The sequence below is a fragment of the Apium graveolens genome, chromosome 6 (assembly GCF_009905375.1).
Source record: "Apium graveolens cultivar Ventura chromosome 6, ASM990537v1, whole genome shotgun sequence".
Classification (NCBI taxonomy): domain Eukaryota; kingdom Viridiplantae; phylum Streptophyta; class Magnoliopsida; order Apiales; family Apiaceae; genus Apium; species Apium graveolens.
In genome coordinates this window covers 304191646-304218077 of record NC_133652.1, presented here as the reverse complement: position 1 = coordinate 304218077, position 26432 = coordinate 304191646, and the positions used below count along the sequence as shown (strand labels likewise).

The 26432-nt window shown below is 36.0% G+C and overlaps 2 protein-coding genes across 3 annotated transcripts; both read left to right on the top strand.

Moving 5' to 3' along the window:
• Positions 1-6590: 6590 nt before the first annotated feature.
• Positions 6591-20064, top strand: LOC141668678 (methylmalonate-semialdehyde dehydrogenase [acylating], mitochondrial-like). The gene is made up of 21 exons (XM_074475664.1): positions 6591-6735; positions 7388-7953; positions 9603-9703; positions 11451-11522; positions 11618-11779; positions 11862-11940; positions 12017-12171; positions 12482-12545; positions 13552-13631; positions 13812-13877; positions 14523-14573; positions 15500-15651; positions 16363-16453; positions 16686-16766; positions 18097-18174; positions 18280-18315; positions 18402-18445; positions 18536-18614; positions 18860-18950; positions 19071-19663; positions 19787-20064. Exons 2-20 carry the CDS (start codon positions 7410-7412, stop codon positions 19625-19627), a joined length of 2583 nt encoding a protein of 860 aa, XP_074331765.1. The 5' UTR covers positions 6591-6735; positions 7388-7409; the 3' UTR covers positions 19628-19663; positions 19787-20064.
• A 1069-nt stretch (positions 20065-21133) lies between these two features.
• Positions 21134-26126, top strand: LOC141667490 (protein EXECUTER 1, chloroplastic-like). 2 transcript variants are annotated; one of them, XR_012552643.1, is made up of 12 exons: positions 21134-21290; positions 21590-21644; positions 22558-22664; positions 23012-23093; positions 23617-24129; positions 24238-24376; positions 24530-24699; positions 24934-25008; positions 25181-25267; positions 25398-25519; positions 25805-25856; positions 25944-26126. XR_012552643.1 is itself a non-coding variant. In XM_074474010.1 (11 exons), exons 1-10 carry the CDS (start codon positions 21205-21207, stop codon positions 25503-25505), a joined length of 1422 nt encoding a protein of 473 aa, XP_074330111.1. In that variant the 5' UTR covers positions 21134-21204; the 3' UTR covers positions 25506-25519; positions 25805-26126. The 2 variants fall into 2 exon arrangements, 1 of the variants encoding a protein (XP_074330111.1); XM_074474010.1 differs by having other exon boundaries at positions 25805-26126.
• The last annotated feature ends 306 nt before the right edge of the window (positions 26127-26432 follow it).

The window sequence follows — 26432 nt, the reverse complement described above, 5'->3', positions numbered from 1 at the left end:
AGCTGCTTTCTAGTACAAACTAGATGATTTTCTCTCTTGATATTTCTAAACAGCTCAGGGAAAAATTCATATCTAATTACTAGCTTCTACTTGGTTTATATAACACCAAGTTTACAAGTGAAGACAAAGATAAAGTACAATAAGATAATAGTTCTCCACTTGTTTCTGTTCCATTTTTATCCAGTGTAATATGGAATTATCTGTTGACTTTCCATTTTGAACCAGACTAAAAACGGCTGCTTTTTCTGCTGTTCCTGAAATAGGCTACCACATCTCTGTCAATCCATGTGCCTCTGTCAGCTTTGTTAACTGTCACTATCAACTGCTATGAGACTGAGCATCCGTTGAAACTTTCATCCGTTGATGGCTTTATCCGTTGATGCTCTAGTAGTGCATCCGTTGAAGCTTTCATCCGTTGATGGCTTTATCCGTTGATGCTCTAGCAGTGCATCCGTTGAAGCTTTAGAGACATCCGTTGAAGCTTAGTTTCTTATCCGTTGAAGGTCTTCAATATCAGTTGATACTTCTTCACTTATACAAAATTACAAGGCATGAAATATTTACAATTAGCCCTCCTATTTGTACATCCATTAGTAGTCAACATGACTGATTATCTCCTAACAACATCTAAGAATTACAGCTTGAAACCAGAGAGTGAGATGTGCTACAATACCAAACTTATTGCTAAGTAAGGCTACTCCTTCAACGGATAGCCAAGATGGTCTTATCCGTTGAGGCTACAAACACTAGATTTCTACTTAAGTATTTTGCTGAACTTATCATCAAACTAATACACATATTCCTAACAATATATTTACATACATTCCCGAGGCAAACCAAACCCCGGAGCAAATCCAAATCAAAGTCATACGGAAACCAAATAAACGAAGTCTAAAAGCCACAAGGGCCAAGTCTGAAACTACTGTAAGGTACGAAAATAAAATTACAAGGCACAAAGCCTGGGTCTTCATTCCTCAGTTCTCGGGAGGAGGAGGAGTCTTCTCGCGGCCATCTTCGGGAGGCGGAGGCGGCTGTGTCCCGGAAGTACCCGCCTCAGCAGCGCGGGCTTCTTCACGACGGAGCTCTTCGGCAAGGTACAGCTCTATGAATCCGTCCATATCACCACCCGGATTCTAAGCCAGATAAGCAGAAGCAACGTCCCAGCAGATATTGACCTTCTCAAAGATCTTATTGTTAAGCTCCTCGTAGTAAGTAGGGGTACCCCGGAAGGACTCCAGCACCTCCTCTGCCCGGGGCCTAGCACCAAGCTCCTTTTTCAAATTCTCCACCTCCGCCCGGAGGGACCCAACCAGCTGATCTGCAGCCTCACGAGACTTCACCGCCTCAGCAACAGCTTCCTCATGTGCCCGAGACTCCTTTTCCTTTACCTCCCGGTACTTGGCGAAGCTTTCCTTCTCCTTACTCAGCTCCTTCAGCGCAGCCTTATTCTTAGTCTCCCTTATGCGGAAGTTGTGGAGAATGGTGGAACAGCCGTTGATCCGAACATTGGCCTGATAACAAAACGACTAAGTACTAACACGAGAGCAGGAAAGAAAAAGATAAGGGAACAGTCTTACCTCCGACACATCCCAGATAAGATGATCAAGAAAGGTATCCAGATCCTCTGTGGCATAGCAGTCAAAGTCAGCAGGGGTAGCATAATTGTCAAATATTTTATTCCGGCGATCATCCAAGGTCATCCGGGCCAAGAGGTTCTTTAGTGCATCTTCCTCCACCAACTTTTGACTCTCTTCCTCAGAAGGACCCGACCCAGACACCCTCCTACGTTGGGAAGTTCCGGAACCACCAACATCCTCGGCTACAGCTTTCCTCTTTCGAGGATTCAACGATCCGACCTCCACCTCCTCCAACTCAACTACCTCAACCTCCACCTCAGGCTCCGGGACAGCAGGTGTAGTAACCACCGGAGCGCTTTGCCTTACACTATTTCCCGAGGAACCAGCATCCCGGGTCTGAGAACCACTACCTCCACCAACTGCTCTCTTCCCCGAGTCCAAGTGAACAGCACCACCAATCTTCTTGAACCTCCCGACCAAATCTTTGAATTGTTGCGACATGGCGTAATGGAAAAAATTAAGGAAAGGGAGACCTGCACAAGGAACAACAATTATAAAGAGCAACATGATAAAAATATACATCAAGAAAAGTACAAGGAAAAGCTACTAAGGTAAAACACTTACAGCCAACATTAAACAAGGTTTGATTATCTAAAAAGGTATCCCGGGTCCACTAGGCACCAAGAGCAACCACAAAGTCATACATCTTCACCAGGGCATCTCCACCGAGCCTCTCGGATGGGAACCTATTATTTTTCATAGCAGTTTTGTACAAAGGCATAAACTCCAGGTCCCAACCCCGGACGAAGATGAACTCCTGGTGCCAGCCCCGGAGCGAGTTCAACATAAAGACGGGAGCCTTTTTGGCATCAGAAGGGAGCCCACAACCATCTATATTAAAGGTAAACTCAAAAAGGGGAGGTAAGGTGGACTTTTTGATCTTAAAGAGGTAGTGGAAGAGCTTAAATATAGGAAGATACTTCTTCACATGACAGTAGGCCAAGAACCAGGAAACCCACTTAACAGAGTTCGGAGCTAGTTGGGTGAAGGGTATCTCGTACATGTCACGACACAGGGACTTGGTAAACTGATGAAGGTTGGGCCTCATACTACGTAGATGCTCTAAAGGAATCCCTACCCAACCACCAACAGGGCGGTGATAAACCCTCTCGTGAGGCTCGGGCCACCTCCACTCCATATCATCCCCGAAGTGAAAAACGGCCTTCACCGGGTCATCTATCTACTGAAAGGTATACTCAGAGAGGTCGGGATGACGGGGAGCAGGAACATACCTAGTCCCGGGGGCATTATAAAAAAGTTGATCCATCCGGACCCCATCGTAAGGCTCTATGCCCCCGGGCCTATACGCAGTAGTGAGGTCCCTAAAGTAGTAATCATGGGGAGGACTATTCTCACGGGTCTGAACAAAATAATGGTCTATGTCTATCCATGACCCGTCTCTCCTACCCAAAGTCTGCCCGGGGTTTAACAGGAAGGTAGGCAACTCCTCAATTATGGCTTGGCGACGGGGAGGCATATTTTCTGGTTCCGGGGAAGAGTCACTCGAAGAGTGTTCGGGAAATCCAAAGTGGGGACGGTCAGGTCTATATTTCAGGTTAGCTAATTATTTCTTTCTACCCCTCCTAACCATATAACCCCGGAGTCTATGCCATTTCGGGAAGAAAAAGAAAAGAAAGAAACACAAAAGCTACTCAGAAACAGTTAACCTCAAAATCAAAACACCAAATTATATCAGACAACCTATACATACATATATACGCCTATAACACATGTTATGAACAGTCATAAAACCAAAGATTAAACCCAGTTTTACATAGATTAAAACCCTTATTCGCACATATGTGCATACCAAAACACAAGCCCAGATTCACTACAAAATCAACTTTTTCTTCGCAAATAAAAGCTATAAATCTAAACAATAAATAACCCGTTTGATTCACCAAAACTCGATAAAGAAAATAAATTGATTCAGATACTTGGGTACACATGCATTCTAAAAACTCAGCCTACAAATATTCGCCAAACAATCATGAAGAAACAAAGAATAGAATGAAGAAAAAATTAGAAACTTACAAGAAAGCAGGAGAATAAGGCGGCTTCGAAGAAAAAGCTCCCAAATCCGACTTAGAGAAAAATTGCAGAAAATTTTCGTGTTTGCAGTTGCGTAAAGTGAAAAGAAATGAGATAGGTGAAGTATTTATAGGCGCAAAGGGAGAGGTAACCCACTCAACTGCCTCGCAATCCGGTCCGTTGATCGAAGACACGTGGCACAATCCTGAGCGTCCTGAAAATAACCGCTGCAGTTAATGATTACATCGCTGTAATTATTTAACAGGCGCGACTTTTGAGGCAGAAAAGGGGGAAACTGCAACGTTTCGTGCATATACATATACTTACACATATATTCGTACAAGAAGCTCAACCGCCGCCTGACACTCCGGGAATAGCGCTAAAACACTACCCACCTGTCACATCTGCACCCAAGCCTACACAAACACAACCCCGGGGACTTGTACCCAACAACACACCGGGGTTAGGGGCCACAAATCAAAGGAAAAATGATAAAAATTTTCCAAAGGGCCTACCCAAACACCACCCCGGGGACTTGTATCCAAGGATATCCCGGGGTCAGCGGACAAATTATAGAAGTGAAAATTTTTCCAAGACAACTATTCCCCCATCCGGGAAAACCCGCATAAGGGAGTGAGAGGCAAATGATAGGCCAGAAGTAATCAGGCCCAGATAAAAGGATAAAGGCCCAAAAGAGATAACACCCCAGGCCCAAGCCGGGGTGGTCCCCGGTGCCACGTGGCACATGACAAAAGAGTCAACTGTCTCATGTTACCCAAAATGGAACAATTGCATCGCAGCCGTTCATGGGTAAACATCCCAAGACAACTCTGATGGAGAAAAGACACCTGACCACACAGCCCATCTGGACCGTCCAACCTATCACCAACCAAGAATGATCAAATGCCAGGATGAAGAGGTCCAAACCCCAAAACCCTAAATCTTGGGACCTATAAAAGGCCCTAAAAAGAGGGTTTTAGAGGTTGAGAAACATTTGACTGCCACACACCTACACACACACCCTCCCATATTTTTTGAATAGCTCCTTCTTCCTTCTTCTTCTTCTTCTTCTTCTCTTTCAAGAAAGCCCATTTTCTCATTCTTACACCGGAGTTGTCGCGGGATACAACCCCCTCCGGTTCTGTTTTGCAGAGACCCCTACTTAGCAGGTTAACCACACTCCAACCGCTACAGAAGTCCGGTCCCAGCACGTGTGAGAAAGGAGAAGACTTCAGAAGCAACCGAGTTATCAGTAGTGACTAGTGAATGTTCTGGCTCTGGGATTGGGTGCTCTTATTGGAGAACTAATTGTTATGAGTCACAATGCAAGTATCATTTTCTTTTAAGTGTAACTTAACGGGGAGACTGAGGTGGATTGCAACAAAATACAAGACAAAAAAGAACTTGTTGGAAGATCAGGTTATGTTCATGAAACAAAAGTTGAATGTGGATTCGGAGGATGCAGAATTGGATCGATTAAAAGGAATCGATGAATCTTTGAGTTTTCGCGGTACTAGTTCTGGATACGCTTTCGAAGATATGCTGATTAGTTCCCTTAACAGTATTTTGTGATCTTTTAAGTATCTATTCCCATTGATATACTTTCAGTTTCTATCATCATCTCATATGACTTTTAATACAGACACTTTGCTTAATATGTGTTTTGAGGAGCACAAGAATAAAATGAAGAAACATTCTCGGTGCAACTTCTATAAAGGTTTATATACATGACAATTAAATGGGCATCGTTCTGTCTACGACAGGTACATATTTAACTGACCAATTTCAGTAGTGGCCAATTATAATCTATTTGTTAATCGATATTGGTCGGTTATGTATCGGTCAATTTTGTCATCTTTTCTTGTAGTGTAGCTTGTCCATGAATCCGATAGACCTTTCTTTCTAACAAAACTATCACCAATAAATAAAAGAATTCACTAAACAAAAGGAAAATCACTAAAAATATCCAAGTAGTGCCTTCCAAACTAAGGTCCTTTGCTTTTTCCAAAAATACTCCTTTTTTAAACGTGATTGGACTTTTTTGCTCCTGTGACTAATTAAAATAAAAATTATCAAAATTTATTTTTTTAAATAAAAATATATAATTAAAATTTTAATTATAAATTCGGTGTTAAGCTAGATAAAAGTTTGGTTCGAGTTCAGTTCAATTTATAAATAAGTCGAATATGAATACAATTTTAAGATTTGATAGGTAAATAAGTACAGTATTATTCAGCTCGAAAGTTCACGAACATGTTAATTAATATAACTCATGAATAAATATATGAATTATTGATTATATAAACTAGTAAAAAGTTATAAGTTATGAACACATACTTATGACATAATATTTAGTTAAGAATTGTTTGTATATAATTCTATAAATAAAGTTACTAATTTCTTTATTTCATTTATTTTTTATATATTTATAGTTTGAATTATAATTCATGTTTTATGATAAATATATAACTATTTTATATAACTTGTAATTATATAATCAATTGGTTTGTATATATCATTATTTGAATAAAAATAACTCAATTTAATCAAAATCGGAATGCTAAATACTCAAATTTATTTATTTGGTTTATTAGGTTTTAATTATTTGATATTTAAAAAATAGAAATAAGTGAAATTCATGTAAAAATTTGGGAATCGTTAGGACGAGTTCGTAAAATGAGTTATTGATGATTAGGAGTTCGTCAACAAGGCTTAGCAAAAAAATAGTTTGTCTACAATATTTACGAATTATTCGCTGAAACATAATTTGTGAAATATATTTGCGAATAACCTTTTTTCTTAATGAGCTAAAACACGAACAATTAAGAATTCAGCTCGGTTTGACCCATTTACCGGATAATTGGTAACTTTACGGGATTGTAAATATCCGCGCAAAAAACATGATTCGTTAAAAATGAAAAGTCTGGCCCGGTCTTCTTGGGCTTCTTTAAAGCCCGCGCATCACACTATTCCCAGAAGTTATATTCACTGCATAAAAATAATCACGGAGCTGATCGGAGAATCCGTACAGTCACGCCGATAATTCGCCGTCCGGTCACTATTTCCGGTAACTCAGCTTCTAACTCTGTTTAATGTTCGTTTAAATATAACATATACATTCAGAGGCATTGCAATTCGTTTTATTGATTGTATAATTAGTCATGTTACCTAGTTAATTTCTTTTTATATGAATTAATTTTTTTAAAATTCTATTAATATTTGATCAATTTAGATATGTAATTACATGATGTATGATGCTTTACTTGTGTTGTAGTGACGCACTAGATAGTTGTTACTTGTCACTCTTTTTTCGATTAATTTGTTATAGTGACTGTTTAATTTTAATTATATATGTTCGTTTCGAGACAATTTTATGTGTTAATGTATATATGTAGCACTCGATGTGGCACGAAACTAGTATGTTGTTGCTTATTACTTAAAGTTTAGTAAAATGCCGTAGACAAGTTATGTAAATGACAGAGTTTGGCTTGTGTTGTTGCAAGTTGTGAAAAATTAGTGTGAACTTTGTAGCGGAACCTCTAATTGAATTTCTCCGGAAAAGTAATAAGGATGTTGTTTTATCCTTTCAGGATATTTATTAATGTTAAGTAGTATAATTGTACTCTTAATAATTAGGAAGCCTAGGCTGAAAGCAGGTGGTTTGCTAGTGTTCGATATGTTGCTGAAACGTGTTTTTTTTTTGTTTTACTTTGATGTAGGTTTTATGTTTTGTTACTGGTCATGGACAGTAGTTGTTCAGAGTTACCTAAAACACCACAGATGCTTCCACCTGCCCCTGGAACTTTCGTTGATCGTGAAGCGCTAATTGAGTATGTTGGAGAATTTGGTGTATCCCAAGGATACGTAGTTACAATTAAGCAATCTAAGAAGGACAAAATTGTGACACTTGGCTGTGATAGAGGAGGTGTTTGTCGCAGTAAACGTAAACCTGATGGCGAAACCTCTGGTGAACGCAGTCGCAAAAAATCTGGTTCTCGTCGTACCAACTGCCCTTTTGAACTAGTGGGTAAAAAAGATGATGGTGTATGGATACTTATGGTGAAAAATGGCTCGCACAATCATGAACCTCTAAAAGACATCAAAGAGCATCCGTCTGCTAGTCGCTTTACAGAGAAGGAAGTAATGCAAATTAAAGAGATGAATGAGTCCGGCTTGAAACCGCGCCAAATTCTGAAGAGACTGAGACAAAGCAATCCAGAGCTTTTATCTACACCAAAACATCTGTACAACGTGAAAGCTAAACTTCGGCAAGGAAATCTTACAGGTTTAGTGTTTCTCCTTCCATCATCATTGCAATCACTTTTTTTTTCTTTTCTTAGTTCTTGATATCGTCCCCACGAAAGACCACTACCTTTTTGATGTTGTCTGGCTATGAGATTATTTGAGTAAGATGCTCCCCCCTTCATATCTGTTAGCTTTTGTTGAGTGGTTTAAGTTAAAAAACTAAGGCATGTGGCTGGGTTAAAATTCTTCTAAACGTCTAATGTGTTATGTAATTTTTGTGCAATGTACCCAAGCATACATTGTTTGTGTGTGTATTATTATTCAATAATATCCATCTGCTGGTCATGGATTTAGCTGCTAATAACATCTGTGTTAAATAGTGAGCTTTCGTTTTGGCTTTATACTTGCTTACTTCTACAACTGCAGACTAATAACACAAACTGGAATGCAAAATCATGATTGATATACTACTTTATACTGAGATATTTTTATTTATACTTATCAATCACCTGATACTTATATACACCCACTTTATTTTTATTTATTTTTCATTTTTCATTATTCTTGTTTAAACTGGTGATACAATATAAAAATGTACTCCCTCCGTCCCATGTATATTGTCATCGGACAAAAATCCACGTTTTATTTAATTAAATTGAATAAACTAATAGGTGTTACAAATTTGTGTTCCTTTTGAAATTAAATAAGACCAAAACTTATACTTGATTTACCATATTAATGCGGAAAAAACTTTTGGGACGAAAACAAAAGGAGTGAGGCCATCATAAGAAAAATGGAGAGTATCTTTTTTTATCAACCAGAACGTGTGAAAAACTATTGTAGTCTAACCATAAAACCTATTAAAGATTAAAAAAACTTTAAGTAATTATATTGATTTTCTTGTAAACATATTATTACTTACCTGGGATAACACCCCGTCTTAGTGTACTCCGTGTACTTCAAGATGTTCGGAAGGATGATGACAATGTCCCCTAATTCCGGCTAAACAAGTAGGAGACGCAAATTTTAAATGTTTTCTTGTGTTTGATAGGGGTCAGCCCTATTATTGTATTATACATTATTATCATTATTTGGACCGGATTTTATATTATCGGACTTGTGTTAGCCCACGTGTTTAGGGATTTGGCTTATTATTAGCCCATTAGGGTTTTATGCTGGTATAAAAATACCGAAACATTTTACTTCTAGGGTACGCTTGATTATACACTTTTTTACCAGAACCACCAGTTACTCTAACACCCCAAGATCTTAGAGAATGACCCTTTTCAAGGATCTTATGTTCTAACATTCCCCCTCACTTGAGAGTCCATTAACGGGTCGAAGAATCGATCACAAACGCTCATCTCTGGAGCATTAATTTGCCATTCGTGCCACGATAAATTGTGAGAATATTTGGGGTGGCAGGGATTGAACCGGAGTCCTCTGCCAGCCTGAGCTCTGATACCATGTCAAGGAACCAGTTACTCTAAAACCTCAAGGTGTTAAAGAATGGCCCTTTCCAGGATCTTATATTCTAACATTTACAACTATCTTTTGCACTATGTGTAAATAAGTATAATATGCATAACCAAGAACCGTGCATATCATTTTCAGAACAAACTATTCCGTTATTTGACTTCACTTTCGTTTTCATCGTTTCTTTCATAATGTCTGTGTGTTTCTGTTCAGTGAAAAGATTAAAAACATTAAGTCATAAGAAGCCGACTGAGGGAAATTTGCAGTATTCAACATCTACTAATGAGCCATCTTGGAAGAGACGGTACCCTCTGGTAAGCTTTACTTGCAACTGAACTGAAACTTATTTTTGGTTACTCCGAGAGACTAATTTATAGCTCTGATGGATAAAAACATGATCCAAGTAGCTAAAGTTGGTTCTATAAGAGTAGCCTTTAAGGATTAGTTATAGTGTCGGCACCTCTCGTGCATTCTACTGAGTAGTGTTATAGCTGGGTTACGAATTTGGCTCTTTCTTGTTTCTCCTTGGTGGAAGCTGAATTATTGAATGGGGCATCACTTTCATAATCTATTGCATAAGGTGGAGTGGTTGAGTGGGTTTTGAAGACCACGTGCTCATTGCTGTCGGACTGCTGAAGCTTCTGCATACTTACCTGACATTCGTAAATAAATTGTGTAGATGCCTCTTACAGATCAACATCTTCTACATAAACCATGTTACTTAATTAAATAGCCCTAGTTTAGTGATATGCAGTTCTAATGTAGTAATGTGACAATATTCTTAATCTTCCTTCTCACTCTTTCAATCAGTACATTACAGATGAGTAACTAAGTTATCTAATACCAACCTTATCACTAAACTTTAGCAAGGGCACTATGTTGAAAAAGAATAAAGAAGCCACTTATGGATCAGATGATTTATTTTGATACCTGTTTCATTGAAAGTGCATCCTAGGTTAATCATTCAGCAACCTTTCTTAACACAGTAGTATCCACACAATTTCCTGTTTGATCTCTTAAATATTTTCTCGAGGAATTTGGTTGATCAATGAACCATATATTATAGGAAAAAAATTAAAGGGGTACGCGGGGAAGGGGAGGGGGTGTGATGGAGGGAGGAAGGAGAGCGCCTTAGTAGCCATAATGTCACAAGGGAATTTGAGTCAGTCTGTATGCTTGAATACAAGTTCAAGATGAATAATATCATTTGTTAGGATAAGTGGAAGATCAGAACTATTGTATGGCTTAGGTAATTTGATTAGAACATCTTTTAGAATATTAATAGTTATATCTTAATATATATACAACAACCAGGATTGATTAACGCTTAATTATCTAAATTATGAGAATAGTTTCATGCAGTTATTATAATGATTATTATTGACGACACCTCATAACTATTCAAATTTCAAATATATCAAAGTTATTTATGTGGAATAAAGGGTGACGTCTCAGGTAAATTAAAAATTACATTATCAATTAAGCTTGGAAAACCTCGCAACTGTAGAGAAACAACCAATTCATGATAGAGAACTAAATTCTGAGAAGAAAAGACTCTCACTGCTTCATGTACGAGGAAAGGTGATTGTCTTTAATATTAAATTTGGTGTTTGTAAGATTTAATAAGTTGATCAGTTTTCTGTGCCAGACTTATAGGTTACTGTGAATTATTAATTATATGATGTAACTGACTTGTGAATATATGTTATGCATAAATAGCACACGCTGTTTTCGTCCATCGTTTGGAAACACATAGAATTGAGGGTGAAAGCATCAGCCATGCAATTTTGCATGTTTATGTTTTCTGCCTAGAGTCTGGCTTCAGTTGCCAATTTTTACAACTTTATAAAGAAAAGTGTATTAGAAATAGTGAAATACTAATGATGTACTGCACAGAAAGAAGATTTTTGAAAGTTACTAAATAACTATAATATAAAATAGGAGCAGAACTGAAAATAGTACACCAAACATACATTTACTTCTCCCCTTTTTTATTAGGAAACGGGTGCTGGTTGTCTGTTTAAGTGTGTTCTTATTGAAATTTATTTGTCCATCTTTCAGAAAGTTCCAAATTTTATTGGAGGTAAATTTGTTGAATCGCAATCATCAACATCCATTGATGTCATAAATCCTGTAAGTTCTTAAAAATATGCAGAGCTTATGTTTCTGCTTCTTTATTACTCATTTTTGTCAATGGTTTGAAGAAATATTTTGTTACTCAAAATTAGGCGACACAAAAAGTTGTTTCTCAAGTTCCTGTCAGTACCTATGAAGAATTTAAGGCTGCAGTATTTGCTGCAAAACATGCCTCACTGTCATGGCGAAATACACCACTTACAGCTCGTCAACGTGTTATGTTCAGATTTCAAGAACTTATTCAAAGAGACATTGTAAGTTCACTTGGATTTATATATCTTCCTGCTTTCCGAATCAGTAATATTATCAATACAACTCACTGCAACTCTGGCATAGGAAAAAATTGCTTTGAGTATTACCACTGAGCAGGGTAAGACACTGAAAGATGCACGTCATGATGTGCTCCGGGGACTTGGTTAGTACTATATTTGTACTTTGTCATTTCACATTAGCGTATAGATCATGTTCAAGTTTCTGACTATTATTAATAGAAGCGGTAGAACAGGCCTGTGTGACAACAAGTCTACCAATGGGGGATTTTGTTCCAAACATTCGGAGTGAAACTGATACTTACAGCATAAGGGAGCCCCTTGGCATATGTGCTGGGATTTGTCCTTCCAACTTTCCAGGAATGGTTCCACTGTGGGTATGCGTCCTTTTCTTAATAAAATTCTTTCGTTCTCTCCCATCCCCTCTGTACTATACACATGTGTGGGCTGTGGCAGTATAGGTATCTCCTTGTATATAAAAGGAAATCACTATTCTTTCTTCACAAACTTGCAAATCTTTTATACGAGTTTTTCACTAGTTCTGTATGTGAGACAAACTAGCTGTTTAACCTCTATGTGATCATTGCTTCCTATCTGTTAAAATGTTTTAATCTGCTACATTGTTATTATGGTTCTTAAGGGAATTAAGCACCATCCTTAAATTTTGGAACCCTGATTTTGATGTAGATGTTCCCGATTGCTGTAACATGTGGCAATACCTTTATATTGAAGCCATCAGAGAGAGATTCAGGTGAGTTTGTCTGCATTTGGTTTATGTAGTATTGTAGTTGATGAATTGCTCCTTGTTTTGTAATAACAGGTTGTTCCAATTTTAAGTCTAAAACTTGTTTCCACTGAAAATTTCATAGTCTTGTAGTTTCTACAAGGGTTATGTTTTGTATGACATGCTCTTTCATTTTATTTTTCACCCTATTTCTCCTCCTGTTTGAGACATAGATGTAGTCCGTATATCTAAGTAGTTGTTTCGAGATTACCTCGACTTGGCGCTGTCCAGACTGAATAATAAGATATAATTACTTTTTGAAAGGAGGAATCACTACTTTATGTACACTATGAGGGACAAATCTATTTAAACCTCCAGTATACTGGTGGATAATATACACACAGTTGGCCAGGAAGTAAGGGATATTAGAATTAAAAGAGCCGGTGAGAAAGAAAGATGTCATAATAGACCTGCTATGCAGTCTCAACTAGAGCCAAACTGGTTTTGAACTCTCTGCTTTTCGGATAAGGATGGATGTGAACCCCCTCTTTTTTATGTTAAAGCAAATGTACCTGAGGTTGATGTTACGCTATTAGTATATAATTATTTCTAGAATACAGACAAGTCTATTCAAGGTGTTCTAGATTTCTTGGTACACTGTAATTTGTAGTAATGGCAACTTAAACAGCCTTAGTGTTGGCCTTCCCCAGTGATATAGACACACTCAGCACTTTTTGGACAATTGCTTAGCTTGGTTTGCTATTGATCTCTGCAAAAACCCTGGTAGTGCAAACTTCTGAATCAGATAAACACTTCACTTTATATATATTCTGGTACTTTTGACAGATAGATATGTGTCTATGTGGTAAAGTGGTTTGTGGTTGATCAGGTACTTGCTTTACATTTTTGAGTTGTATGTTAAATAATGCATGTGTGTGTGTGTATGTACTATGTAGGTATGTTATTCGTTCTACATGAGTTTTACATATTACCTTAATCTTACGAACTAGTTATGTGGCATTTTGCTGGTCAGCTGCTTGCTTGACGTTGGCTGAGTTAGGAACGGAAGCGGGGTTGCCTAATGGCGTCTTAAACGTTATTCATGGGACTAATGTGAGCTTTACCTTTTCTTTTTTCATTTTTGAACGGCTTGTGACCTTTACTTCACTTTTGGCAGTTTACTGCTTTATGGACCACCCTATCTAGCATATTACACGATGCATACATGGTGATACATAAATGTCTAACACTTATATCTGATGTATTAATTACTAATGTTCTCCTTTTCACCAGGATATCATTAATGCCATATGTGATGGTGACGAAATAAAAGCTGTATCATTTGTTGGTCCAGATACAGTAAGTTTCCTCTACTTAGCCTAGATAGATGTCATCGCACTTTTCCAAATTTTTGTAGATTGTCTACCGATTTGTGTGTGTGTGTTTAAAGATTTTGTCGGAAAGGGTTGTTTTAGCCTACTTTCAACTCTAAAGTGGCAAACATAGTACTTAATGATAGTAGATTTCTCTATCCACATAGTTGTATGTCATGATTTATTATTTTAATTCCTCCATTTTGTTAAAATTAAGTATAATGGTTTATATGTCATCTGCAGCTTGTATGCAGTCTTCATATAATATGATTTTCAACTTACGCAAAATATAATTGTGGGGCTGCTTCTCTACTCTGACACTTTTTGCCATAATTATATCTATGTTTGTAATTGGAACTGTAAGAGAGACAAGACTGATAATTTAAATAATTCACCTAATTATTGTGCATGAGGGTCTAAAATACTGATGGTGCAAGGTGTCAAATCCAGACCTCTTTGATACCAAGTTAAGTAGCCAACTCGCTCTAAACTTATTGGATAATATTATAATTTAATAAGACTCTACATATATTTTTTTACAACCAATTTGTGCTCTTTCTAAAAACTAAATTTGATTTTAATACTAGTGTCTCAACTCAATTTTGTAACATTGACTGTCTTTGGTATCAAGGTTGGTATGTATGTAAATGCAAGAGCATCAGCTAATGGGAGACATGTTCAGGTATGTGTTCTTCGTCTTGTTCTGGTAAAAACATGCAGTCTCTTGATTTGGTCTATGCACTTAGCTCCAATTCAATATATTCTATGTAAATAGACAAGCCCGTTTTTTGGTTTAATCTTCAATTCTGTATAAATACAATTAACACTAACTTAATGTACATTGAATCACGAGTTAAATGTACTCACTATGAAATCCTTTTTGTTGCTAATTACTATGACAATCTTTGCTGATATAAACATGGATATTTAAAAACAAATAAGTGTGTGTTGGTTCTATATATAAGATTTTTAATGAACACAACTAGTACAATCTTTTTCATTGTGAGTAGATTTTTTTTTTAATATACCGACTACAAAAATATATTGTAATATGAATATGCTTGTAATTTAATATCTGCTACCATAGATATAAATATCATTATAAAAAATATGAACTTATTTAGCAAAAAAAAAGAATTGTAATTACACAATACTAACATAATATCTTAAAATATATGAATCATAATTATGTATATGAGAAGATGGAAGATAAGATGCGGTTTTATCTTCAAATGTCTAGATAAGAAATAAATTACTAGCAGGAAAAATACAAAATTAAAAAAATGTGTAGAACATATGTTCCATTGTATTTTATTGGATAAGTTCATACTGGAATATCGATATAGTAATGATAATATCCCATAAAAAATGTTTTGTAATAATAATAATAATAATAATAATGTATAGCACAAGCTGACCTCCCTAAGGTTATGATGTGTCCATCCACATTGATTAGAGATATTATATAATCAAATTGATGAGAAGATGTAATATTGACATATTGTTTCAAGTTTATTTATCAAATTTTATAATAAGCAGTATGTGTGTCTTATGGCACTGGTCAGTCTTCCAGTAAAGATAATGACTTGACCTCGATACTTTTATTAGTCCAATGCTGGAGCCAAAAATCACGCAATTGTGATGCCTGATGCTAGCATGGATGCTACTCTCGATGCTCTAGTTGGCACTGGTTTTAGTGCTGCAGGACAGAGGTGCACAGCAATCAGCACAGTTATTTTTGTTGGAGGCTCAAAGTCATGGTAAGCTTTTACTTTTTAGTTGTATTTTTTCTGAAAAAATAAATTCTAAATTTTTAATTTGAACGTTGAGTTCAAGGGGGTAAAGTTCAGTACAAGGTTAGGATGGACAGTTTAGAAGCAAAGGGATTTTCGCTTAATAAGGCTGTGGGGTGGAAGTGGAAACAGATCAGGTTCCACTCCCAGTGTGTGGATGTGGTGGTGTTATGATCTTTTTTTATATGAAGGTTTTTTACGGAACGACTTGGTTAGCAAAATCCGTGCATTGTTTTACACTATATTCTTACATTCCTTTATCAGTCAAACCTATGGTTTTCCCTACTATTCAAATTATCCGTTCTCCTTCCAATACCTTTGCAGATGCTCCAAGCTTCCATGTTATATTAAACTCCTGTATAAAATTCGAAGCATATTTCCCAAAGCAAGGGTGTTCATATAAGCAGCTTCTCTACTCCTAGAGCCTAGGAGTGGAGTCGTCCGCAGACATCTCACCCTCCCCAATTCCCATCCAAGTGGGACGTACCTGAAAGTGGGTGCTCGTACTACACGAAAAACCACAGAATGTTGTGTAAATATCATATATTGGATATTATTATTCACTTGTTCCTTTCCCTCGTACATCAAAATGCTGATCTAAATAATTAATGTTCCTGAAAACATTTTGCTTTGTAGTTATCTGCATTAGCATAACAATGTACTTCACTCGTATTTCAGGGAAGACAAGCTAGTAAGTCGCGCCAAGGCACTCAAAGTAGGTGCAGGAATTGAACCGGACGTCGACATTGGGCCTGTAATTAGTAAGCAGGTCTGTGCTAGTTTAATTTTTTAACAAAACTTTTGTGCTATATATATGTTGCCGATTAACTATAAAAAATATGGATATAAGACAACTGTAAGGTTCTTGTCAAAATTGTAAAACCATATTGTTTGTATGAATATTGTTGATAATTGTTGTGTTTTCTGTTCTGAGTAAAAGTTCTAATGAATTTTTAATGCTTTTAGTGCTTGTCTATATATCCAAATTTTGTTGTATACAGGCCAAGGAAAAGATTTGTAAATTAATTCATTTAGCTGTTGATTGTGGTGCCAGACTAGTTCTTGATGGGAGGCTGATTACGGTACATTATCCTCCTTTCTCTACCAGTTCTGTTTTTCTGTAATTGGCGGATTGTCTTGATGTGCTCATTAGGCAATACATTTAACTCTTATATACTTTTAACTACAAATCAATAAATTTGAGCATATTTTTCATGGAGTAAACATATTTGTGTTACTGATGAAAAAATTAAGGTGAAGCTAATACGTATTTGAAGGAATTTGAGTGCAAACTAGCATTAGACTGGCGGACGTTATGCACTTATTACACAACCCCTTAGAGGAAAGTTCAAGCAATAAATGATTATATGATGGATTGTCATTGTATACTATGCCAACTACCAACTGCGAATTGAACGCTTGGGAGAATGAATGTGAAATGAACGCTTGGGAGAATGAATGTGAAATGAACGCTTAGGACAGAGAATTTTAGAAAATTGAAATCAAAGAAGACTTTAACAGAACTTGAAATTAAGTAAAGACAATTATCTTAGCTAGTGGTAACAGAGAAATGACCATTGTACTGATTGGGAACATGTATGAATAATCATGTTCCTATGCATCAAGAAAGAACTTCAATGAAGATTTTTAAACACTCTTTAGATGTAGAGTAATGATCACTAGAATATATTTAAAATTTTGAACTTCAAAAAAAGGTTATGATTATATATCGGGAGGATCAGGGTTACATTTATGTTGTGTTTGTTTGGGGAGAAAGGAATGAAATGGAATGAAAGGAGTAAATTAATGGGCAATAATGGAGTTTGGAGATTTGAAATTTTTTGAGAGAGTGCTAATTTGTTATGATAAAAATTGTGTAGGAATAGGGATAGGAAGGAATGGAGCATTCCTTCTCAAAATGAGGTGCTTGAGCTCTAGTCTGTTTATGAATGGAATAGAGAAAAGAATGAAAAAAAAATGAATAACTACAAATTGTAGTTCAAATTTCATTCTATTCCTTCCATTTTCATTCTTCCAAACCACACACAACATTAATGAAGATGGGAACTTGATGGATTGGCAAAAGAAAGCAGAGAAAGGAGGTGTGGGAAATATGAGTTTTAGGGAGTTGGATTGGCATAGAGTAGACGATGTTAGTTTTCCAGTAACTTGCCATTCTGTAAGTTCATATATTTTACTCTTGTTTGACCAATGAAGGATGAATGTAATCGGTATTTGCCCAGTCAACCATACACAACTCAGATGCAGAATTATCATTTTTGATATTGGATTTTCTATCGGTTAATACCATGTCAATTTTTATATGATTTCGTGTTAGCATGTTTCATTTTTACTTTTATAATTATGAAAGTACCCTGATCTGTCTACGTACTTATAATGGATGGCTAATAGGTTCCAAATTATGAACAAGGAAATTTCATTGGTCCAACCATCTTATGTGATGTCACCAACAATATGGCCTGTTACAAGGTACATATTTGCTACCTATCATAGTCTGAGTATGTATCTTGAGATTTGTGACATACTGATAAGTGGAATATGAATCCTGACAACAAAGTTTGTTCATGTGCACAGGAAGAATTTGCCGGTCCAATTCTTCTTTGCATGCAGGTTGATATATTGCTGCATTTTCTGTATGACTGAGATGCTATTTGATTTCCTTGAATTTTATTGACATTTGTCTTTCTTATGCTTAGGCTGACAGCTTAGACGAGGCCATCAGTATTGTCAACAAATACAAGTATATATATTTTTAATTTGGAAAATGATGTTAAAATCTAGATTTCTATGTACATATTGCATTGAACTCATAGGTTGCTGCTCTTGGCAGATATGGCATAGGAGCTTCCATTTTTACAAAATCCAGCATTGCGGCAAGGAAATTTCAGACTGAGGTAGAAGCTGGACAGGTATAGCCGAATTTATATTTGTCAACTAAATTTGCAGGTTACTGAGGAATAAAAAGATCTTGCTGTTTCTTCAGACTAAGTAAAATACTAAACGTGTTTGAAATTATATAATTTTCTTTAGAAGCTGCAATAAGCAAATTGCAGGAACTTTGTGGACCCCAGACTATCGAGTACATCAGTAGCAGTTTATTTAATTTACTGTATTTCTTAGAATGGAGCTTTACTCTAAGTTGCACTCGATTCAGGTTGGCATAAATGTTCCTGTTCCAGCTCCGCTGACATTTTTCTCATTAACCGGCTCCGAGGCATCTCTATCTGCAGATCTTAATTTCTATGGTAGGTTTGAACACTAATTTTTTTTCCTTATGCTTTATCTTATCTTAAAACAAATTTCTCACACCGAATGTTATACTTTCCACTGTATTAACTAAAGAATCAACACCTATGTGATGTCAGGCAAGTCGGGAGTTCATTTTTACACCCAGATCAAAACAGTGACTCAGCAATGGAAAGATTTTGACCGCGGCGATGCAACATCTTCCGTAACGCCGTTGAGCAACGTACCTGATTGCGGCGATATATCTTTGGCATTGCCGTCAAATGATTTTCCCTCGGCCGACTTTTTTTCACCAGCACTGCAATCAAATAATTGCCAGGGCATAGATGGAATGGAAGAAAGTGAAGACGGAGACAGAGACGGAATGCAATCAAATGATTATGAAGACAGAGACAGAGAGGGTATACAATTAAATGATTTTCAGTGCAGAGATGGAACACAATCAAATGACCTAAGAAGTATGGATAGAGTTTCCCTGGCAATGCAATCAAGAGGTTTTGATAGTAATGGTACAGATGCTCCAACACTGCAACAGAAATGTCCAGAGACCAATAGAGTGTCAATGCCATTACAGTTTGAAGATCACCAGAGCAGAAGTGGAGTATCCCTGACATTGCATTCAAATGATTTTCCAAGTACTGATGAGGAAAGACAGCAATGTCAAGGTCCCATGTAACTCACTAAACAGCTATCATCTGTTCATGTGGAACCGGTGAGCTTACAAATTTGAACTTGCCTTTGTTTTTCGATAAAGATTTCCTAAAAATACTCTCATCGCTTTTTTGCTATATTGCTTATTGTGAAGGCAATATTAAGTTTTCTTTTCACCTTTCAGGAGAAAAGGCAATGAAGGTTCCTGTCCATGACATTGTGAAGTGGTCTTCATATGTAGGATTTCAGAGAACTAGCCTTGGTTTGGAATGGAGACATGGTAGTTTAGTTGGTGAATAGTACTGAAGTTCAATTTAGGGGGGAAAAAAAAGAAAACCAAAAAACTGAAGTCTAAAACCTAGTTTAGTGATTCTTTTACCTTGAACCTACCGTTTCTTTATTTAATTTTGCTCAAAGCTAAAGGAGAGGATCCGAGTTTTGGAGATTTGGTGCATAGAACAATCTCATATATTTCAGTTTTTATTTAAAACGAAGACAGCTTTTTTGCCCCTGTATAGGACTCAACCCTAAAGCGAACTGAGATGTAGTACTGCAAATGCCATTTACAAAACGGTATCTACGAGCGAGTTAATTTTGATATATTTGGATGTGACGATCTGATACTTATCCAAATAATCACGCATGCATCTTGTATTTGACAAAATTAATTTTGGATAAAATGAGAGAGATTTTGTTAGTTCGGGTAGCGCACAAAATGTATTTGACACTGATTAATTTTGATAAAACATGAGAGAGTATAAAATGAGAGAGATTTTGTTAGTCCGGATAGCGTGGAAGATATATTTGACACTAATTAATTTTGATAAAATACGAGACAGCGCAAAATGACACGTCTTAACAATTATACTTTATATAATACTTAGGGCCTGTTTGGTCGGTTACTTATAATAACTTATTTGATTTAAGTCCTTAATTACTTATCGAGAAGTGTTTGTCGACCCAACTTATTAGTCGAATTTATAATTTATAAGTTGATAAATTGAATGTTAGTAACGACGTACTTTTTATCAACTTATTTTGATTTTTATTAACTTTAGTTTTAAAATATATGGTTTAAATGTTAATTCAATTTAAAATTTACGAATTAAGCTAATTAAACTGAAAATTATTTATTTTAGTTCATTAAATTAAAAAAAATCTGACTTATAAGTAAAATTATCCAAATACTTATATAACTTATAAGTATTTATCTATTTATCACCTATAAGTAGTTAATTTAAGTCAAAAACTACTTATTTTAAATTTTTTCAAACGGACACTTAAATCATACTTTCTTATTAAAACAAAAATCATAATTTTTTCCCCAAAAAATATAGGTGTATAAAAAAACATTTTAAAATTTACAAGTTCCGTTCCAAATTCAAATTTCAAAATTTGACGGTCGGACCAGACTCCATCACTTTTACTTCCAAGACAAAAGTGTACATTTGTAGCAAAGTGGGCCCCAGTCAGATCACTAGGTTTCCCTCCAAATTATCCATAAAAACACACCTACACAACACAACACAATACCAGCTGGTACTTACAAGTAACAATGTCAGACATAACTTCACAATCTCGAATATACATTTTGTTTTTCCGATGGCTGTTCGGAAAATGCTTATGACTAGTTTGCGTAATACGACGCCGTTTCGATTAACTCGTCCACCATTCTCCTCTCTGTTCAGGTCTTTCTCTCTATATCTTTTACTCTCACTCTAGCTTTTATTTCTCGTATGCCTGGTTGTAAAAATCGGAACTAATCCGTAAATGCACCGACTAAAAATTATTCGACAAATCGAGTATTAATAAAAAACCGGTACACTAATATGTTAATGAAATTTTATATATTAGACTTGTTTATAATAAAAATCGAATCGGTCAAATTTTTTTTTATATAATACGATTTTTATAACACGATTTTCTGTTTCTCACTCTATTTTTTATTATTTTTTACTTTTTTTTTGTTCATGATTTTTTTCTGCAGGAATGTGCACTCTGAGGCTCAGCAAGACCACTCTGCTGCTCCAGGAGGAGACCTTGTATGTCTTTATTTTTCACCCATGTGTTTTTTTTTCTTTTTGTTTTTTTCGAGATATTGAAATCCGTCAAAAAGTGAAAGAGTTTGGTATTTTGGGACGGAGAGAGTATATATTAATGTCGTCAGGGGTTTCGTGTAAATGATATTTTTTTAAATATGCATATTAGTTTTGTGATTGTTTATGTTTTTGAGTAATTTGTGATATTTGTTTTAGCTGTTGTTTCTATGTTTCGAGTAAGATAGTGTGCGGTTTGCCTATTAAAGTGTCCGTGTTTATGTACTCTTTATGTCGATAATTAAATGAAGTGATAGTTGATGGTGATTGAGATATGCTGCAGCTAGTCTGCTGAGTATTTGTTATTTATGTAATATATTTTTGTGTGTTTGAGGATTTGATAGAGATTTTAAAGTATCGTTTTCAGTTGTGATGTATAATTTGTGAAGGATGCGAGTCTGGGAGCAGGGGAATGAAAATTCCAGTTGTGATTTACAAGAACACTTTTACCTTCATCTACCTATCCTTACTTCAATTAAAGAAAATCTTGTGCAAGATTTTATTCATATTTTTTGTGAAATGTTTTAGCTTGCTGGAATAGTTGTTCATTTATTTAGGATATTTATTTTTTATCAAAGAGGTAAGGCCCTGGTTTCACGTATTTGTCAGAATCACTTGTTTTTCATCGTTGGGTTGATTTGGTGTATTGTGCAACTTTTTATATGTGTGGAGTAAATTGTAACTTTTAATGGACATATTCTACCTCTTTGTCTGATTTTGTTGAACTAATAAAGAATAGTTTCGGGATGTTTCTTGTGGAAATTCTTCATAACATCAATGCTGGTTAAGTGTCTGATAGTTCTATACTTCCATTCTTGTGGTTCTTACACATTGGTTTTGATTCATGAAATTTTTTAAGGTGGGGTGGTGGAGTGGAGTCTGTGCCGAAGGGAAAGTTCCCTATGGCCAAATCATTCATATTAGAGAAGATCAGGGAAGATACCTGGCAGAAAGTTTTAGTCCATGGTATGATTAATGGCTTTGTGGACACTTCTACTTTCTTGTTAAACTATTCAACAATGATCCATTTTTGTTAAAACAATAACAAAAATTACAGAAAATGCATGTTAAATTACAGAACAGTTTCACAAAAATTGCATGTTAGAAATTTTTGTTAACAGTTCATTTCTCTCTAGTGTAACACTTACACATCTTAGTACAATTTTTTTGGCCTATAATATGCATTTTAACATCATTTGTACACGCAATTCGTTTTAGTTAATGGTTATTTCAGATTCTTTTTATATTCGATTCTCCAACTTCCTTTCTGTCCTGTTAAAAACAATTTGTTGCGATTTGTGTTTTGGTTTCAGGCAGATTGCCACAGGGAAAACTGGAACCCCGGTATTTGAGATTTATGTCACATCTGGTTTACAGGGCGAATACAAAGAACAGGTACTGCTTTTCCTATGAAAGTTTTGCATGAATAACAGTTGTTCTTACTCAATGGAGTGTTATATATGGGGGGGGGGGCGGCTTCTGTTCGGTGGCCATTGGAAATTACCACCTCCTTTTTTTAGCAGTTCTAAGTTCTGACCTTCGTCTTTTTTGAGTCAATATGCAGTTAGAACCTATGTAAATGAATACATAGGATATCCGTAATATGCAATCTATATAACACATATGATTAGTTATTGTTGATTATGAATTTTGACTCCCCCTGACTATTTCTGCTCCGCCACTGATTACATAGTACATAATCACTTAATTACGAACTTTCTTTCAGTTAGGTTTGAAAGGACTTCTTTATAACTCTAAATAATTTACCAACTTTGTGTCACTTGGATTCTGTTCAGTGACATCAAGTTGAATTATATCGGTTGAATTTTTACTTGTGAAGAAACCGAGATTGTAGTTACAAGTAGAACTCCAAAGTCATCTTCTATTTCTTATTATTCATAAAATGCATGTGATATAGGCTGTGTTCTTAAAACGTAAGGCAGCTTGTCAAGATTCTTTGGGGTCCTCTGAAGATATGAAGATACAGGTAGAAACGCGCATGTTCCTCTTGACGGATCCATCTAATAAAATTAGAGCAGATCAGTGGGGTATGACACTCTCGAGACTTGCAGCATCACAAGGAAAAGATAGGGACCCGGATAAATGCAAAAACCTCTTGGCACAATTTGGAGTAAATCTTGTAGTCGAACGTGACGAAGCAACTGAAGCTTCAGTGGATTCTCTGGAAGAGAAAACTGCATATCACACTACTTATGCTGTTGGTGACATTGTAGAGAAACCTACCACTCCTGATAAATATTTGCTTAGAGTACCAGCTGTGTTGGAGAGAAAAGGTTGTGCCTCATTCAGCCTGGCTTTGGAAGAAAAAGATTCACATGTTTCTGGTGATCGTAGTCCTGAAGATTATTGTACTACGGACCATGGTTTATTTGATTTTATTGACTGCATTGCCAGGGGCATACATAGAGAGGTCTTTTTTTCCACTTCTCGTATATTGCGCTTCTTTGCTAATGAAACGACTATTGATTTCGAGGATATATTTTCTTACAGCCAATTTATCTTTGTATTCATTTTACAGAAGGATGATCCTACCAAAGTAGCCAAACTGGAGCAACCTAGAAACCTTGTCATTTGGGCTAAAAATCAACTACCGCTTCTATCACGCTTAACCATATTCAACCGCATTGACGTATCAGCATTATCTGATCCTCTCAACGGTAGTGTAATGCTGTAGTAAAATAAATTGGGAGTGTTTGCATTCAGACCTGTAATTTTAATGTGCTGCAGTGTTTTTTGTACCTCTTTTGTGAGTGACTTTGTAACATAAATTTTGCGCTTTGGAGGTAACTAGAATCATTCTACTTCCTCAGGAATACATATTGGTTCAAACGGATACCTCGTTACAGAAGTCATTAAAATCAGACGTTTGTTTGTTCCCTGGCAAGAAGTTGGTGGCACCAAGGATGTTTCAGAGCTTGAGTGGTGTGACTATATTGAAGCTGTGTACTTGACTGGTGATTCCGTTTTACCAGCCGGTGAGGTAAGTTTTCCGCTCCTCCCTCCTTGAATGGGGCAATATATCTTTCTGTTTTTTCAAGTCCCAAAGTCCAGTATGCGTCTTCATTGCTTCAATTAATTTTAGGGATCAGAGCGTTCTGTGTGTAATTACATTATGTCATCATATTTGATAGGTCCCGTGGAACATATAAATCACTCTTTGCCTCTTTTCTAATTATCTTGTGTGCATCAACAAGTTGTATACATTAACCTACAGGTAGCTTTCCGAGCAAAGGTGGGGGAAAAATATAAGCTTTCTCCAGGGCTCTATCTAGAAGACGTCTATGGAGCTGTACGTTATCCGACTACCTAGCTAATGACTTTTACTCTTATTATGTCTCTTTTGGTTTTAAGTTTTATTAAAACTGCAATAAAAAATTTAGCTGCATATTAAATCTATTATTTTTTTCCGCGCCTATCTTCTTTTATCTCTTAACTGTCTTGTGATCTTCACTGAACTTCAGGAAGCTCGCTACAAAGGAGAAGGAAGACTTGCTGGATTTCAGGATTCTAAGTTGGTTGATGTTGAAATTTTGATTCTCGGGGGAAAGGTACAGTCTGTTTTATATGTAACTCATAACTATTTTGTATCATCTTGTTAAGATAGTATATTTTTTTTACTTTAGAGTTTCTATAACTAACTATTACTTAGACCCTGTAGCTAACTTTGTGCTTCTGCAGTATCGTAGCGAAGGATTTGCTCTTGGAGTTCTATATTCAGCCTCCGAATACTATTTCTTTAAGTTGTTTAAGCAGGTTCTAAGCCGGAGCTCCCAGGATTCTAACTGATCGAGATTTTTTTGGTAAGTCATTTGCCCTTGATTAGTTAGAAACTTCCAACTGATCTATATTTTTAGCAAGTCATTTGCCCTTGATTAGTTAACCTCGCCTAATCATTATGAAGCACACTTAGTTAAAACAATTAAACAAAAATGTTTCAGCTATCATATGAATCCATGTCCTCTTGCATTTTTAGAGCTTATAGAAAACCTCACGCCCTTCTGCAGAACTGCACGTCCACAAAATTTAGTTTTACTGGCACTCGAGAATCCTCTAACGTATAGTTTCTTCTCTTGTTTTCTTGGCAGTCGACGACATTGTTGCACTTACGTACCCACTGATTCCAATCACATTTCTAATGTACGCAAATATTGTTAATGCGATACTAGATTGGATAGAAAACCAGACTTAAGATGGGTAATTTTTGGATGAAATTTCTTTGTGCAGCTAAAACTTACAGTTTTTGTGCTACTATCTTCTACACTCTGGTTGTTTAGGAGTGTGACAAGATTGGTTGAAGTAATACATAGATTTGTGTTGTAGTTCAAACTGGTGAAGTCTACACATTTTTAACTAGAGGCTCCATATATTTTGGTCAGTCTATATTATCGACATTGATATTATTATGTATCTAGCATAGATTGCGCTCATCTATTCAATTGGATTTTTATGGAAATCATGTGCTATTTAATATGGATTCTAAATAATTCTGGTATTGAACAACGATTGTAAAAAGTTTTTAAAAATCTGACCTATTCAATTTAGATTTTAAAAAGTCAATTAAAATTTGGTGATATTCAATTTGGATTTAAAAAATCCATCGAAATCTGATGCTATTCAAAAATTCATGAATTTTCTTTTATTTAAAAAAAGTTGTGGATTTTGATGGATTGCTAGTACATTTTTAATATTTTCAAATCTTTTCAAAATACATGA

Bases quoted from the DNA above. Each gene is read 5' to 3' on its own strand.
- LOC141668678 (XM_074475664.1), top strand. From the start codon at position 7,410: ATGGACAGTAGTTGTTCAGAGTTACCTAAAACACCACAGATGCTTCCA. The intron at 7,954-9,602 runs GTTTAGTGTTTC...GTTTCTGTTCAG, and splicing joins TCGGCAAGGAAATCTTACAG to TGAAAAGATTAAAAACATTA. The intron at 15,652-16,362 runs GTAAGCTTTTAC...CTCGTATTTCAG, and splicing joins GTTGGAGGCTCAAAGTCATG to GGAAGACAAGCTAGTAAGTC.
- LOC141667490 (XM_074474010.1), top strand. From the start codon at position 21,205: ATGGCTGTTCGGAAAATGCTTATGACTAGTTTGCGTAATACGACGCCG. The intron at 22,665-23,011 runs GTATGATTAATG...TTTTGGTTTCAG, and splicing joins GCAGAAAGTTTTAGTCCATG to GCAGATTGCCACAGGGAAAA. The intron at 23,094-23,616 runs GTACTGCTTTTC...CATGTGATATAG, and splicing joins AGGGCGAATACAAAGAACAG to GCTGTGTTCTTAAAACGTAA.